The following is a 16,901-nucleotide window of genomic DNA, read 5'->3' on the forward strand; positions in this document are numbered from 1 at the left end:
GGCAGGACATAGTGAGCAATGGAACGTGGGGTGAGAGTGTGAATCGGAAGCAAGGAGATGCGAGGAGGTAGCCTGGTTACTCTACCCGGTCTGAGAACATCACTTAGAAACTGGGACTTCCAGGTGGACCTACAGACCATTTAACCCTCATGCACAGGTGAGGGCTCTCCCCTGGATCCTCCTCTTCCACCTCCACCTGCCCCTGGTCCACCCCCAGCCCAGGCCTCCAAGATCCCTTGTCCAGGCCTGCCCCTCCCCAGCCGTATTTTTGGGGGCCCTGAGGCCATCATGCTAGCCTAGAGCCTCCACGTCCTTTTAACAACCCTTGCTTCAATTCAAGGACCACCTACTCCTGAGGGAATGGGACCCAGTGGAGCAATCAGCTGCTCGCAGGCAACAGAAACCCAGAGTGAAGTTGAAATGCATCACCCAGAGATAATGAGCCCGGGGTCTCGGGCCAGGTGAGGGAGAGCTCGGACTGAAGATGACCCAGGACAACCACCTCTCCGCAAAGTACAGTGACCTGAGAGCACGTGGAATCATACTGACCTGGGTGCAGATTTATCTCTTCTGAGCTTCCGTTTCCTTATCTGTAGAATGGGGATAATAAGGGGACCTCCATTACAGTAATTGTTCCGGGGTTTAGATTAGATGATGCATGGCACATGGTAGGCACACGGCGTTGCTTTCATATTAAAAAGAGAGCAGGGGCGCCTGGGTGGCACAGCGGTTAAGCGTCTGCCTTCGGCTCAGGGCGTGATCCTGGCATTCTGGGATCGAGCCCTGCATCAGGCTCCTCCGTTGGGAGCTTGCTTCTTCCTCTCCCACTCCCCCTGCTTGTGTTCCCTCTCTCGCTGGCTGTCTCTCTCTCTGCCAAATAGATAAATAAAATCTTAAAAAAGAGAGAGAGAGAGCAATATCTCCCTATGACTTAATGAGAATGGGTCCATTTGTCATTGATCTCCCAGACGCCCAGCTCCCAGCAAGGAGCTGCTCCTTCCCCACCGTCCACGTGTATAAGCAGCATCACCTTGACATGGAGGAAAGAGCTCCCCTGCGAGACAGAAGCAAAAGCCAGGGTGGGACACATGGCCGGGCCAGCTAAGCTCTGGCGATGCGAGTAGCCCAACACCAGACCAGCAGCAGAAGGAAACTGGCCTGCCTCACCAGTTGTGGACACTTAGCCACCTCTCTGCTGTTTGCTGACCAATGGATTTGGAGATGGCAGGTCGGTGGGGAGGGGCGGTCCACATCACAGTCATCTCTCCTGCCTGGGAAGCACCAGCCATGCCTCCATCAGAGGACTGCGGGGGTCTCTCAGTCCTTTCCAGAAGAATCTACAATCTCAACTCAGGGCTCAGCCTCTCAGACATCACCTCGGTTGCTTCTCTCGCTACCACATCCACAATGATCCTGAGACTGCCTGCCTTCCTCCTTCACACACAGTCCATCCCGAGGGACCTGAGACACTGAGCTCGAGGTTAATGGGAGACAGTGCTGCCTCCTTCTGAGCTTCCCACATATTGAGGAAGGCAGAGAAGTGCATTGTGCTGCTTGAAAGCCATCTACACCCTCCACCCAATCCTCCAGCCGCCCAGCAATGGTCAGCAGTACCAGGGGTAACTTCCTTACCAGGCTGGGACGGCCGCCGCACTTGAATTTCCTGCCACTAGGGGGCACTGGAGAGCAGGGTAAGAGCCGGCTGAAGCCCACTGTGGGGTCTCCACTCAGGGTGCACCACACCTTGGCTTCTGCCAGTGTGTTAGCAGTCTCCAGCTGGAGGGCAAGGCACTGTGGCCACCCTCTGTGACCAGAGCCACAGAAAACAAAAGTCCCAAAGACACCCCCCCCCAAAACAAGACAGGGGTACACCACAGCAGACCCAGATAAGGTTGCCAGATAAAATATAGGATGCTTATCTGAATTTGAGTTTCAGGTACACAACATATAGGTTTTTTGTTTTTTTGAGAGAGAGAGCATGCATACAAGTGGTGATGGGTTGGGTGGGGCGTGGGCAGAGGGAAAGGGAGAGGGAGAGAGAGAATCCCAAGCAGGCTCCAAGCTCAGCGCAGAGCCCGGGACTCGATCTCATGACCCTGAGCTGAAATCAAGAGTCCGACACTTGGAGCTCCTGGGTGGCTCAGTCGATTGAGCGTCTAACTCTTGATTTCAGCTCACGTTATGATCTCAGGGTCTTGATAGCCAGCTTCCATCGCTCAGAATATCCCCCCACCATTGCCTGCATTTTCTTCTTTCCTGTCTTATGCTGCCCCCAGATTCTCCCACTGGAGACTGAGTTAGGTTGATAAGAATTCTCTTACGTTGATGTCAGTTTGCTCAGTCCTTTCTTTCTCATGCCTAGATGAGATCAGTTAGAAGGAGGGACGGAGAATTTCATTTCTGAGAAATAATTTTGCAGCACATAACTGTTCAGGGCTAAGGCAGACCTGGGATGGAGCGCTGAACTCGGGGGAGGGGGAGGGGAGAGGCGGGCAGGATGGAGTGTGAGCTCAGTGCATTCTTGGGAGGCAGGCTCTGATGGCAGGGAGGGTGCCCGAGAAAAACTTGGCTCAATTAAATTTATCTTTGGGGGCGCCTGGGTGGCTCAGTCAGTTAAGCATCCAACTCTTGATTTCAGCTCAGGTCATGATCGTGGGGTCGTGGGATCAAGCCTCCACTCAGCACAGAGTCTGCTTGAGATTCTCTCTTTCCCTCTCCCTCTGTCCCTCCCTACACCCCCCAAATAAATAAATCTTAAAAAAAAAAAGAGTCAGACACTTAACCAACTGAGCCACCCAGGTTCCCCAAATAACACATCATTTTTAAATATAAGTGTGCCCTATGCAATATTCAGGACATAAGGTATAGTACAATTTGTTTGTTGTATATCCAAATTTCAAATTTAACTCAGGCATCCTGTTTTGGTTACCATTGTTTGTTTTTTGTTTGTTTTGCTAAATTTGGCAAACCTAGATCCAAGTAAAGGGTCTGGGAAACTCTACCAGTTGTGGGCAAGGGAGGCACTGACACCCTCCCCTCACCAGGTCTCCAGGACTGGAGGCAAGCTCTCTGTGGCAGGCTTTTGGGGGCCCATGGAGCCCAGCCCAGGTGGACAGGTGAAGAAACTCCGAGGTGCCCCCTGGATACACAGTGAAAGCTGAGAACCTCACTTATGTTAGACTATACTTTATTGGTTGGCTTGTCTTCCCAAGCCTGGATCAGAAACCAAGCCACATCTCCCAGCCTGCTGTGCGTGGCCTCGTCCATCCACAGAGGGTCCTACAAGTCACAGCCATCCACCCAGTCGCTGAGGTCCTTGCCTTGGCAGTGACGCCTCCAGGCCTCCCTGAGGATGGGGCATGGGGAAGAGCAGAGACCAAATCAGCAGCAGCCTTCAGTTCCTGCTCAGAGAAGAACAGGAAGGAGGCGTGGGCTCTACACCATAAGTGAGGTAAGGAAAGGGGCGAGCAAGGGAAAGAAGGACTAGTAAACCCTATTATCCAGCAAAGAACTCCCTAGAAGAAATAAAAAAGGGAGAGAATGGCCCCTAAAATGTCATCTATCTAGCCTCCTTATTTTACCAATGGAGATACAGGGTAATTTGTTCAAGTTCGCCCAGAAGTCAGCGGCAAAGGTCCAGAACCCCAGTCCAGTGCTCTTTTCCCACACCGTGCTGCTTCTGCTGACAGTCATGCCGCCTCACAAGCTCACAGCCCTTTACGGTTTACATAGCACTGTCCCATCCATCACTCATTTGTCTGCACCCCACTCCATCCCCGGCAGCCCTGTAATGTAGATTAGGCAGATACCGTGTTCCCTATATTCCAAATGAAACGCTGAGACTCAGATGCAAAATGCCTCGCCCAAGATCCACAGCTAGTAAATGAGAACTGCAGCCACACCCACTTCGCCTTGGCTACCAATCCAGGTCTTTCAACTGTTGGTAACCATAGGTTATAGGCTCCTTCAGGACCATTAGCTTGCTCCGTCATCACCCGAGCATCTTGAGGAAGACAAGCAAGACCTGGGGTCCTGCGGTCCCAAGTTCTCAAGGGTTCCAAATGTTGGTGATTCCATGATGTCAGTGTCAAAGAGCCCAATGACTAAGAGTGCCCCTAGAGGACATCTGTAGATCCATCAGTGAGGTGTGGTCAGCTGGCCTGTTTGCCTCTCCCATTAGACTGTGAGACCCTTAAGGGCAGAGATTGGATCTCAGCCTCTCTGCAGCCAGTACCCAGCACAGAGCCCAGCGCAGGCAAGTTCCCAATGTGTGCAGGTGGAGGGAATAAACTGTACCCTTTCTACTTTCTGGGACCACTGTCTATGATTAGCCTCAGCCAACCCTCAGGGGTTATACCTGCCACAGATTTACTCCTCCCAGTGTACAAAAGAGAGAGCTGTTCTTTGATGTAACCCAAAAGGACCTGTTTCCTCCATCCCCGGGTGGTGCCCCCAAGACCTCAAGCCCTTGGACTCCTGCCAAGCCTGCACTCACCCTTCCTGATCTTATAGCTGAGCATTGTGTCCTGCTGAGCCTGCCTCACTCCAGACTCAGTTCCTAGGGCATCAACTGTTCTCAGACCAACACATCTCCAAAGCTGTGGCCATGGTCAAGTCATATCTCGGACCTTCTCTGGATTCACAGTCATTTCTGCCTCCTCCTCTCCCTTGCTGCCACATATTACCTGTCCCCACGTCTCCTGCACAGCCCCTCCTAGCCAACCCCCCTCCTGTCCGTCAGCCTTGCAACTGTCCTGGTGCAGACCCTGGATCTCTCTTGCAAAGGCTTCCCTACCATGCCCCTGTCTCTTGTCTCCCCTCCCCCTTCCCTCTGCTCCTGGGCTGATACTCACTGCCTCCCAACTTCTTTTACCTCCCTTGTGATGGTCACATCTGTCTGTAGCTCCGGGAGCCACCTGGAGTATCTCACCCTCTCCACATCCTGGCCCTGCTGGTCTCTCATTCAGAAATGTGAGGAAAGGGAGTTGGAGACTCAGCAGTGAGACCCCCTTTGGAGGAGTGTGCAGGGTCACTGCCTCAGAGGTCCCTGGGGACCAAAGATCTAGTCCAGTGCCCCCTGGGATACCCATCCAACCCCCTCGCCTGTGAGCATGGCTGCTCCAAAGGCCACCTTGTGGGAAAGAGGCAGGAGAAGAGAAGGCGGACAGGGTGAGGCTCCAGAGGGCCCCCTCCCGCCGCCACCACACTTCAAGCCTAGAATCGCTTCTTTGATCTATCGTACATCTTGGGCTTTTCTACCAAAGTTAGTTTCGATGAAGATGCCACCAGGAACAAGGTTGACCAGCCCCAGGTCTAGTGGACCTGTAGGCAGGCATCCTAACAGAGGCATACGGTGGAAGAGCCAGGCTTGGCTCCAAGAGCTTCAGGGAATTGCTAACCCTCCCGGACGCTCAGCATGTTGTCTGTAAATACTTCAGGGACAGTAACCCCTGTGGCTGAATATTGGGTGCGGATCAGACTATGAGGCCACAGAATGGTGGCCAGGACAACGTGAGCACTCAGGAAAGATTCGTTCCCTGCTGCTGTCCACTAGCCCTGGCCACATCAGCCTGGGGCGCGGGGGGGGGGGGGGGTGCCCAGGTGACCTACCAGCTGGCCAGACCCTGGGGCTGTTGTGCGATCTTCATGGCACAGATAACAGTATCTTTCAGGTTAGGATTCAACAAGTCTGGGGTGGGAGGCAGAGAAATAACAATGAGGAAACAGCAGACAGAGCTGGACATCCAGAGTCTGTCTGTCTGTCTCTCTCTCTCTTACACACACACATACACACACACACCCTTCTTCATCCTAAAGCCAACCCTATCTCTTGATCCCTCTGGAAACACAGATATCACTCTACCACTCCCTCCCCACACCCCTACAGCTCTTAGAGCAGTCTCCCATCAGATTCGTGGTGGACCCACCCTCATCTCTGGCCCCATCCCGCTCTCCTTGGTAGGCGCGGAGGGGCGTGGGTCGTACCCCACTCAGAGATACAGGCTAGGGGCGCTAGCGCGAGCAGGGACACACAAAGCCGGGTGCAGGGGCCCGCCCGCAGTCGCCCGCCCCCCGCCCTGCCTCGGGCGCCGCCTACCGGAGCAGTACGTCTGGCCCCGCCTACCGGAGCAGTACATCTGGCCCCGCCTACCGGAGCAGTACATCTGGCCCCGCCTACCGGAGCAGTACATCTGGCCCCGCCTACCGGAGCAGTACATCTGGCACAGGTTGGGGACCTCCGGGTTGAGGTTCTTGCACCACTTCCGGCTGTTGATCTGGAAGATGCCGTTGTTGGTGCTCCCGTCGGCTTCGTGGTCCACAGCAGCTGTGTTGAAGCCACTTGTGAAGTAAGCAAGACAGATCCCTGCGTAGGGGGCAGACGCAGGCCCGAGGGTCGGGTGACCGAAGCCAGCCGGGACAGGACACTCACGTGCAGGTGCCACACGCGAGCTCCTCTGAGCTTCAGCTCCTGCTCCAAGGTGGTCAGGGCGGCTCCTCCCGCCTACTTCCCCAGTGACTCCGCAAGGCTCAGGGGGGCAAGGGACCCACTGGGGGTCACCACAGCTACCAAATAACAAGAGTCAAGACTGTCCCTCAGGCCTCCTTCCTTCCCACTGTCTCACCGCTCAGCGCGCAGTGGGGCCCAAGAAATCTTTGTGGGATGAACAGACAAGAGCTAGCTCTTCAGAGGCAAAATGAGGAAGACACAGGTGAGAGCTGGCAAAGGGGCAGGAACGAGAGAGAAATGAGTCCAGATGTGGCTGGACCTCTCAGCTTCCCGAAGCTACCAGCAGCTTGAAGCGTCTGCTCTTACTGGTTTGCTCAGTGTACCCGAAACCTCAATGGGAATGAGGTTGCCTCTTGGTTGCCATTACGATTAGGGAACTAAGCTCTTCTGTTCCTTTGGCTGTTGGCTTCAGCAGCAGGGGCAGGGAGGGAAGGGGCAAGCTGATTGGGCTGCCTGTGGCCTGCTTATTAGGTATTTAACTTGTGCTGAATGTTGCCTACCGTGGGGTCCTAGAACCCCTGTTGTACAAAGGAGGGCTGAGGCTCAGAAAGCTTCCAAGACCACACCCCCTGAGTGAGAGCAGGGAGGAAGGGAGGAGAGAGGGAGGGGAGGAGTGGGGGGCGGCAGCTGCTGGGGGAGCGGTTCTCACAGTCAGCCATGGTGGATCCCCGGTATCCTTCCATGCCGAAATCCTGGAGCGCTCTGGCCAGCTCACAGCGACTGTAGACCTTGGCCTGGCTGGAGGTGAGCAGCCAGCCGAGCAGAGAGGCAAAGGCCAGCAACATGCTCCCCGGCGGGCACAGTTGCCTTCTGGGAGCCCAGCTCCTGGCTTCCATGCAGGCGGGGGAGGCACAGCCCCCGCCACGCTGGCTCACAACTGGGTTTTGAGATGGCAGGCAGTTCAACAGCCCTGGTCCACCACTCACAGAAGGTTAGCCTTGGAAGAAAAAGAAAACCAAGGTCTGAGTGTACCTGTGAAAAGGGGAGAAGGAACCAACACTGCAAACCAGCTCCCTTGCAGCCCTGAGGAAGCATCAGCCACGCCCCTGAGATCTGAGATCCAGGAGAGGGCTCCCTGAGGCCAGCTCCCCTTTGTCCTGCTTTACACCTGTCCCAGCAGCTGAGAGAAGAGGAGGGGAAATGGGGGAGAAAACGAACGTATTTGGAACTCCATACTACTTGCCAGACATCATTGAATCCTGAAGCCCTATGTTTCACAGCTAGGAAGGAGCAAAGTTGGGAATAAGACCAACGTTTACGTGACTCCAAAGCCCCATGAGTTACGGCCATGAGCAGAAGTTCCCAGAGGGCAAGGGCCCAGCAATGTCATCAGAGTAGAGATCAGTTCCTACCCCCCCGCCCCATTGTCAAGGGAGCACACTCCTAGCTAGAGCCGAGCCTCCCAAGCCTGAGCTCAGACAAAATCTCCCAGGGCAACACTGCCACCCCGCAGCCCTCCCGACTGGAGGGACTGCACACACAGCCCCAAGATGGTACTGCCCACCACGCCTTCTCAACCATCACCTTGCAAACCCCCTCTCCCTTGAAGCTCACGTCCACTCCTTGGGTTTGCCTCCGCACCAGTCCTATGGGCCAGCCCTCGGTATCAGAGAGGACATTCACACCTGGTTATGACCTTCACCTCCACTCTGTCTCAGCCACCCACTCCCACAGCCTGGCCATCCGTGCATCTCGCCACCACCGCCCTTGCAACCTTCCATTCTTGTCTCTCTGACACTTCTTCCCATGTCTGCCGTGACCCCACCCCATCACACTTGCTGCCCGCCTTTATAGAGTCAAAAACCTAAACAGCCACACAACCTCATGTGTGGCATCTCTAAAAACACACGGCCTCCAACCCCACGGGACCTTCAAGCCATGGAGGGCGACAGGGTGGGTGAAGGGTGTGACTTTGCAGTGAGCCTTGAGTTTGAAGCCCACTTCCGCCTCGCACACCATCTCTGACTTGGGACACCTCCCGAACCTCGCTGTCTTCAGCTCTCCAATGAGGAAATGAGTAACACCTGCCTCAGAAAACTGTTGAAAGAATGAATGAGAGGAGAAAGGCGCAGAGGGAACCTAGCTCTTTGTACTAAAAATAAGTTCGTTGTTATTTCTATGATGAAATACTTCTGGTACCAGCACAAAGTCTTGTCTTTGGCCAACTTTCTCTCTCCCGTTTCCCTCAAAGAGTATTCAAGATGCTCATTACTGCTCACTGCCCTGTCCCACCCCCGAGCTCCCAGAAGACCTCCCTTCTTGCCCCACAGAAGCATCAGTAGGCTTGTCCCGCTCATCTTCACCCTCTAGTGTGAGGCTGCGGGGCCCATCGCGCCTGCAAGCTCCAGACTTCACCCTTTCCTGCCTCTCGGCCTTCTTCCACGGGCCATCGCTCCTCTCCCAGGGTCCTCAGCACCTCCTCCTACCACTTCTCCTTCCCCTGATGCGTGGACGCTCCCAGGCTTCGTCATTATCTGTGCTGACGGGTCTCTCTCCCTCTCTTCTCATGGAAACTTCTACAGGAAAAATTACTGTTTTCTCACCTTCCCATTTGTTTTCAACCCAGCGAAATTTAGCTTCACCACCATCACCACGCGCCTGACACTGTTCTGCCCCGTCCAGTGGGCTTTGCCGGTTCTTGACCCACAGGGGCGCTCGGCAGCCTTTCACGCCATTGCCCAATCCACCTGTTGAACCTTTTGCCTCTCTTGGCTTCCATGACGCCCCCTCTCCTGGGTTCCCTGCTCCTTCTCAGGCCATTTCTTGTGATCGCCTATGTCTCAAACGCTGGTATGCTTTCCAGGCACTTCTACCCTGAGCCCTCCTCTCTCTCTTCAGGATACCCTCTGGGGGGCCCCCTGAGGTTAACTGCCACCTGCGGGCTGATGACGTTGAATCTCGTCTTGCCCAGAGCTGCAGACCTCACCTGGACTTCTTCACCGTATCCCGCGTCGCCTCAGACTAAACAGGTCTAAAACAGAGCTAATGTTCCCACTCAATCTGCTTCCTTAAGCCTTTCCTTTCTGGGTTTAAAACATTCTTGGTTTTAAACTCATATAACTTTTTTGGTTTAAACAGGGTTTAAACTTTTTTGGTTTAAACCCCCTTTATCCAGGGCTCTCTGGGTGGCTCAGTCGGTTAGGTGTCTGCCTTCGGCTCAGGTCATGATCCCAGGGTCCTGGGATCGAACCCCCCATCGGGCTCCTTGCTCAGCGAGGAGCCTGCTTCTCCCCCTCCCTCTGCCCCTCACTCCTGCTTATGCTCTCTCTGTCAAATAAATAAGTAAAATCATTAAAAATAAATAAATAAACACATTTATCCAAACTAGAAATACAGATGGCATTCTTCACTCCTTCTGTCTCCACCCTTCCCCCAGCCCCAGCCCATCACTCCTGAAGTGCTGTTGATTCTCCCTTCCCTCCAAGAGCGCCGTCTTTCCTTCAGTTCCGACCACCATCCCCCACAGGCTGATGGGCTCCTTGCATCCAGTCCTGACTCATTTTCCAAACTATTCTAGACACATTTACCACCATGAGTGTTTTCAACAAGAAGCCTGGCCACCCGCCACCCTGGGATGGCTCCCTTCATCACTGCTCCTGGACGTGGTCTGCAAGGCCCGCCATGACCCAGCCGTGCGGCCCTCTCCCTCACTCACACTTTGAGTTCTGGGAATGCCATATTGTTCGCTCGTGATGATCCCGATGCCTGGAGCACGAGCCCTCTCCTTCCTCTACATGGCTAACTCTTACTCGTACTTCCAGGGTCACACCGGAGGTGAGCCCACCAGAGAGCTCCCTGTGCTTCTGCCGGCCCTCTGTCCCACAGGACTGTGGTATAGTGTAGGCGTTCCCACCATAAAGAGAACTTCCAAGGAACAATGTGTATCTTCTATCCTGAGAGTCAAGCGTTGTTGCTGGGGGGGAGTGGCTGTTCGGTTAGTGCTGCTTACACCGAAACATCCTGAGGTCCTGATCCCAAGAACATGAACGCTCCCCATCAAAGTGGGGGGCGGGGAGGTGATGGGGGGGAACCTCGGTGAGCTCTTCGCACCTGGCAGACACTGTGCTGGGCCTTTGCGGGATGTTTTCCAACTTAATCTCCTCTAATCCTCAACAACTCGAGGGACGTAGGAGTAATATCTCCCATTTACAGACGAGGAAACCAAGTTCACTGCCATACAGAGACTGTTTTTGACTTTTTGCAGCAAAGCGACTTAAAACCGATTTCATCCTAAGCTTTTCACGGCAGGTCGAGCGGTATAAGGAGTGAGGGCTGGTGATTCAGAGACCAGACACCTGCCACAGGGTCTCCCCTCTCTCTCATCTCAACTCGGGGCCCTCCCAGCCCAGGATTCCCCCCCATTTCTGACCACCCCCTTTCTTTTTCCATGCCCCTCGCTGGCCAGGCCGGCCTGGTCAACAGCTGCAAGAAGAGGGGAAGGGGGCTCACTGATCAGGTGTTGTCCGCCCCAGAGCTGACACGGCAGTGGCAGTGGCGGCGGCGGCAGGGACCCGACACCCTGCTTCAGCTCAAGACACCCCCATGATACTGCTAGGGCCCCAGGCACCCAGCTTTCAGAGAATGATGGGGGAGGGCAGGCTCCAGACTGACATAGGGCCTTCTGGAACTCCCCAGTTCTGTGAGCTCATCTTCTAGAACCATATTCACCCGCTGAGCTTTGACTGGTCTCCTGAGCCCCTCAATTTCAGGGCTGGGGCCACGTTAGGGGTAGCTAAGCCCAACCCTCCTTGGCCACCTACACACACACACACACACACACACACACACACACACACAATACGTTGAGGGGTGACTCTTCTGCACCCAGCACGTCCTTCAGGTGGTTGCCCACAATAACGATGGCAGGTGCCGACGGCCTCCCCAAGCAGCCTTCCTCACCGTCAAACTCCTCGGTCTGAGCCACAAAAGGCCCACTTTGCATCTGCATGATGACAGTTCCGTGTGGACAAGCCTGGGACAAAGGTGATGCTGTTGACCCTAAAGCTTGAGGGACAGAGCGACAGAGCAGTGACCTGGAAGGACACACGCTGCCCATGTCTGTGTCCCACAGCCCCCCCACCTGCTTGGAGGTCACGTGGCCTAGCAGTGAGAGCATAGGCTTTGTAGATCTGGGAACGAACGCAGGCACTAGTGACTACCAGCTGGGTGACCCCGAAAAAGTGACTTAACCTCTTAGTTTCCTCAGTTCTCAAGTGGCAATAGCCATACCCCGCGTATTCGGTGTTCGGTACTCGGGGTGTTCAGTACCTAGGAGCGATGCCTGCTGAGAGCAGAGGACAGCCAGAACCGTGTGCAGCGGCACCTGCTCGCACTCTCTGCCCGGGCCCCAGCCCAGACCGACCAGCTGAGAATCAAGGGCTGGCCCAGATCTTAGGATGTCTTTTTTTTTTTTAATTGTGGTATGAACCCTGAACATGAGGTCTACTGTCGGCACATCTGCGAGGGCCGAGCAGAGCGCTCTGGACCCTCGGTGCAATGTGGTACAGACGATCTCTCGAGCTTATTCATCTGGCTTAACTGAAAACTTTATGCCTATCGATTAATAACTCCCCGTTTCTCCCTCCCCAGCCGCTGGCAGCCACCGTTCCTCTCCGTGTCTACGAACTTGACGACTGTAGGCACCTCGTATAAGAAGAATCACGGAGTCTTTATCTTTCTGTGACCAGTTCGTTTCACTCGGCACAATGGCCTCCGAGTTCAGCCATGTAGTTGCATGTACAGAATTTCCTTCTTTCTCAGGGCTGACTGGTGTTCCATCGTGGGAGTGCGTCACAACTGCTGTCACCATTCATCTGTCCACGAACACGGAGGTTGTTCCCCCATCTCAGCTATTGTGAATAAAGCGGCAGGGGACATGGGAGTGCTAATATCTCTTTGCCATCCTGACTGCGATTATTTCGGATAAATACCCAGAAGTGAGATTTCTAAACCATAGGGTAGTTTTATTTTTGATGTTTTCCACAGTGGCTGCCCCGTTTTGCATTCCCACCAACAGTGCATGGGGTTCCAATGTGTCTATGTTCTTGCCCACGCTTGTGGTCTTTGGTTTTTTTCGATAATCCCATCCTGACAGAGACGAGGTGTTGTTGGTCCTTGTGGTTTTGATTTGCATTTCTTTGGTGATTAGTGACATTAAGCATTTTTGTTTTCCTATACCTGTTGACCTTTTGCATGCCCTCTTTGGAGAAAAGTCTCTTTGGCATCAGTATTTGTTCAGAGCTCCCCAGATGCCTCCAACGTGCACAGGCTTGAGCCTTCAGAGCCCTAGACTTGAGGTAGATACAACCTGGTTCGACGTCTTGCTCTGCCCCTGCCTGGCCATTTACCCCGCCCTGCCCGCTGGAACCACGGTCTTTAATCTCCCCCAAGCCTCATTTTGCTCCTCTGTAAAATGGAAATAATCCTCCTTCGCTTTCCCAAGGCATGAAGATGCCTGCCACTTCGTTCAGTGCATTTTAGCTGTCGTTTTTATTGTCTGGCCCTTGGTGGTGATTCTGTGTGGTTGAGTTTGGGGGGTTTTACGGCATCGGCCTGCTTTTACTATTTTATCGCTTCTTTTTATTGAGTAATCTTTCAGCTTATTTTATTTTATTGTATGTTTTGTTATTTCCCACTCGACTTTCACTTTTAAATGGTGAATAAGAAACAGCAGCTCAAAAGGAACAGTTCTGAGGGCAAGATAAGGCCCCAGTTGGGGATCGGCGGGTCTTTATTTCTCCGCTGAGCTCCACACGCGTCTTTCCGGTTTCCCCAAAGGCAGCTCCGATTCTTGACCACATCCTAGCAGAGACTCTCCACTGGCTCCCTGCACGTTTAAATTCTCCAGCAGCAGCTTCTCAGCCCTGATGGCACATTAGAGAAAATACTGATCCCCATCCCAGGGCAATCACATCAAAATCTCCGGGGACGGGGCTCAGACGTCGGTATCTTTTGGTGTTTCCAGGTGATCCCAAAGTGCCACCCGGGCTGAGAACCACCGTTCTAACCAAACTTTTTATAGAGCCCTCGATGTGTGACAATGCTCTGTGTCCATGTCACATAGGCTATGCGCTATGTAATTCCCTCTGTCAAACATGCCCTTTCTGTCCAACTCCCTGGCTGGCTCCTAGCCCTCCTGAGAGCACCACTGGAGCTGGCCTTCCTCCCCCGGACCCCCCCGCCCCGGCTGAGTTAGGAGCCCCCCACATCCTTGCACAGCATCTGAAGCTGATCTGTCATCTCAGCCTCCCATCACGTGACATCAGTGCCTTCTTTCTCCTTCGTTCCCTGCAGACTGGGAGCTGCCTGATGAGTCCCTTGTGTCTATGTTCCCCTTCTCAAGATTTTTTTAAATGCTATGTAAAGGAATGAAGAAATGAATGAAAATCACCCAGTTAATTGAGAAGAACTGTAGCCCAGGGGACTCCATCAAGGAAAGCGCTAAAGCCAATCCCAAGGACCGTGCCAGGGATGGCTTGGACCGTGGAAAAACAAGTCCTCCTCTGGCCACAGCTAGGGAGAGCCTGGAGCCTCTAGAGAAAGCCCTGCTCACCTGCTCCGTGCCCAACTTACTGCATCAAAGCAGAATTCACCCCTTGTCCATAAGTTCTGTCTCTGTTATTTCCACCATTGATCACAATACGAAGCTGTAATTGCAAGACCCGGTTATCAGGATGTCTGAGGCACGCAAAGTCACTAAGCCTACGCTAACTAGTCTCACAGCAGCATATTCTTTTAGTTTTCTGTCTCCTTTATTATTCTGTCTTCCTTCTTGTAATGGTTAATTTTATGTGTCCACTTGACTGGGCTGAAGGGTGCCCAGCTATTCGTCAAACATTATCTGTGTTTCTGTGAGGGTGTTTCTGGAAGAGATTAACATTTTTTCACTGAAATATATTTGACGTGTAATGTATAAATTTAAGGTGTACAGTGTGTTAATTTTGCACATCTATGTATTGTAATATGATTGCCATTGTGGCGATAATTAGCACCTCCACTGTGGTATATAATTATTTATTGTTAGTGGTTGGAATAATTGAGTTCTAGTCTCCTAGCAAGTTTGAGTACTTTTTTAAAGATTTTATTTATTTGTCAGAGAGAGAGAGAGAGCACCAGCAGGCAGAGGGAGAAGCAGGCTCCCCGCCAAGCAAGGAGCCCAACACGGAACTCGATCCCAGGACCCCGGGATCGTGACCTGAACCAAAGGCAGACGCTTAACTGAACTGACCCACCCAGGCGTCTCACAAGTTTGAGTATTATACTACAATATTGTCCTCTGTATTTTCTATACTGTGCGTTAGATGAAATTAGCATCTTAATCAGATAGACTGAGCAAAGCAGATTGATCTCCCTAATGTGGGTGGGCCTCATCCAAACAGTGGAAGGTCTGACTAGAACAAAAGAGTTGCTGCTTCCTGAATAAGAAGGAATTCCGCCTGCCTGTGTTCAAACACAGACATCAGCTTTTCTCCTGCCTGTGAAATCAAACTGAAACATCAGCTCTTCCTGCCCCTCAAGCCTGCCAGCCTTTGGACTGGAGATCCATCACGGTTCTCTTGGGTCTTCGGCTGACCAACTCACCCCACGGATCCTGGGACTTGCCTGCCTCCATAATTGCATGAGCTTTATCATTAATTTTCTAAGACGTGTGTGTATGTGTGTGGGTGGGGGGGTGTCACTGTTGTAACCAAACTTTCTTAGAGCGGTATAGATACAAGTATACACATCCCACTCATTGTGCTCCTCTGGAGAACCCTAGCTGATGTCCTCCTCATGTGAAGTTGCCAGAAACCCACTGAACGGTCGTGCGGCTCCTCAGTCCACGGCATTCCCTCCCTCGCCCTGGTGCCACTACTGGCTGGCATCCTCCCCACCCCTTCTATGATCTGTGGCTGCTACAGCACCGGCTGAGAGCAGCCAGACCTGGGCGAGGGCTCTAAGATTACAAAACTCACCAGCTCTGCGACCTGGCTTGGCAGAGCCCCGAGCCTTGCTGCCCCTCAGTATATGCCCGCAAAGCATCTTACACAGAACCTGGCACCAGGCAGACGCCATAAAAAGGTAGTTCTTAATTACTATTATTAGGGGGAGAGAAAACCAGGCAACCATTCTTCTGAGAAGCGCACTTGAATTGTCAAAAACTGCTCTGAATGAAAGGACCGAAGGATATTGCAAAGTAAAAGCTCGAGCTTGTTTTTACTAATCAGAGGCTTTTTCCTCATCCAAGTTTGTGCTATGTTGGCCCCTGACTGAAGTCACAAGATCTCTGGATAAGCAGGGAATTACTCTACTAGCATTCATCTTCTTGGACTTCTATCCCAGGGATTTGCTCCCAGGGAAACCAAGATAACTCAAAGAAGAGGGGAAAACATTCATCTTCGAAGAAAAAGTGTCTGTTCATTCCCGTCACACTCTCCCTCCCCATCCTGCTGTGCTTCCGAGGTAAAAAATGGCTCTCCGTCTCTGTTCCCGCCGCTCAGCCTATCTGATCTGGGATGGCAATGATCTCCTAACTGGTCTCTCTGCGTGTGGGACTTAGGGCAGCAGCCAGATGGTCCTCGACAATTTGACCTCTCGCCACGTCTGCAGCCTCAGTTCCCTGCACGTTCCCCCCGCAACACCACCTGGGAATATCCACAGTCCTGAACCACCAACACTTCCCCAAATTTATCTACCCCAAATCTCTCCCCATCGGGCACCAGACAACTCCATTGCATCCTTCAAAATCAGCCCAGCACCGAAACCTTTGCAGGGAGCATTAATGCAGCACACATGGCCTCCTGAACCCTCCGATCCATTTTCTTGCCCCAGCATCTTTCTTTATCATAGAACTACCTACCGCCTTACACCGGAATTTACAGTGTACGTGACTGGAGCCCTGTTAGTGAGCTCTTCCCGAGCAAGGAGTAGGTTATATTTATCTCTGTATTTCCTTAACTCGCAATGGGTGAAGCACACAGAAGGCATGAGGGAGTACATTTAAAAACACACTGGTTGGGGAGGAAGAGAGATGAATGTCACTATAAAGAGACCGCACCAGGGAGATTCTGTGATGGGACCAGTCTCTCTCTCGATTGGACTGGTGGGTACACAAATATACACGTTATAAAGCACCAGAGGACTAGGCAGGCACACGGCAGCCATGTCGATGTCCTGATTTTGATAGTATACTACGGTTATGTAAGATGTAACCATCGGGGGAAACGAAACGAAGGGTACAAGGGATCTCTCTACTCATTTTGCAACTTCCTGGGAGCCTGTGATTCTTCGATGATAAAAAGATTTTTTAAAAGGCAAAATGCACAGGCTGGTTTTACTGTTCTGACTAATCTAATAAAATAATGGGAAATAAGGGGCAGTCAACCCTGGAATTTTTCACAAAGTCTAATTTAAG

The 16,901-nt window shown here is 52.7% G+C and overlaps 1 protein-coding gene across 1 annotated transcript; it reads right to left on the minus strand.

The window, feature by feature from the left end:
- Positions 1 to 3,220: 3,220 nt before the first annotated feature.
- On the minus strand, positions 3,221 to 16,651 carry SPACA3 (sperm acrosome associated 3). Its single transcript, XM_026517389.2, has 7 exons — positions 16,545 to 16,651; positions 14,703 to 14,730; positions 8,563 to 8,587; positions 7,158 to 7,439; positions 6,206 to 6,364; positions 5,611 to 5,689; positions 3,221 to 3,346 (listed from the first exon to the last, which is right to left on the minus strand). The coding sequence occupies exons 1-7, from the start codon at positions 16,649 to 16,651 to the stop codon at positions 3,280 to 3,282; spliced, it is 747 nt and encodes a 248-aa protein (XP_026373174.1). The 3' UTR covers positions 3,221 to 3,279.
- Positions 16,652 to 16,901: the final 250 nt, after the last annotated feature.

Source organism: Ursus arctos, unplaced genomic scaffold, assembly GCF_023065955.2.
Source record: "Ursus arctos isolate Adak ecotype North America unplaced genomic scaffold, UrsArc2.0 scaffold_24, whole genome shotgun sequence".
In the NCBI taxonomy this organism is placed as follows: Eukaryota; Metazoa; Chordata; class Mammalia; order Carnivora; family Ursidae; genus Ursus; species Ursus arctos.

What these genes read in the sequence shown, in the direction of transcription:
- SPACA3 (XM_026517389.2), bottom strand. Translation starts at nt 16,651, where the DNA reads ATGGCTGCCGTGTGCCTGCCTAGTCCTCTGGTGCTTTATAACGTGTAT. An exon ending in GGGATCCACCATGGCTGACT is followed by an intron (nt 6,365 to 7,157) that starts GTGAGAACCGCT and finishes CCCCCTACGCAG; the next exon opens with GGATCTGTCTTGCTTACTTC. An exon ending in GTGCCAGATGTACTGCTCCG is followed by an intron (nt 5,690 to 6,205) that starts GTAGGCGGGGCC and finishes CTCCCACCCCAG; the next exon opens with ACTTGTTGAATCCTAACCTG.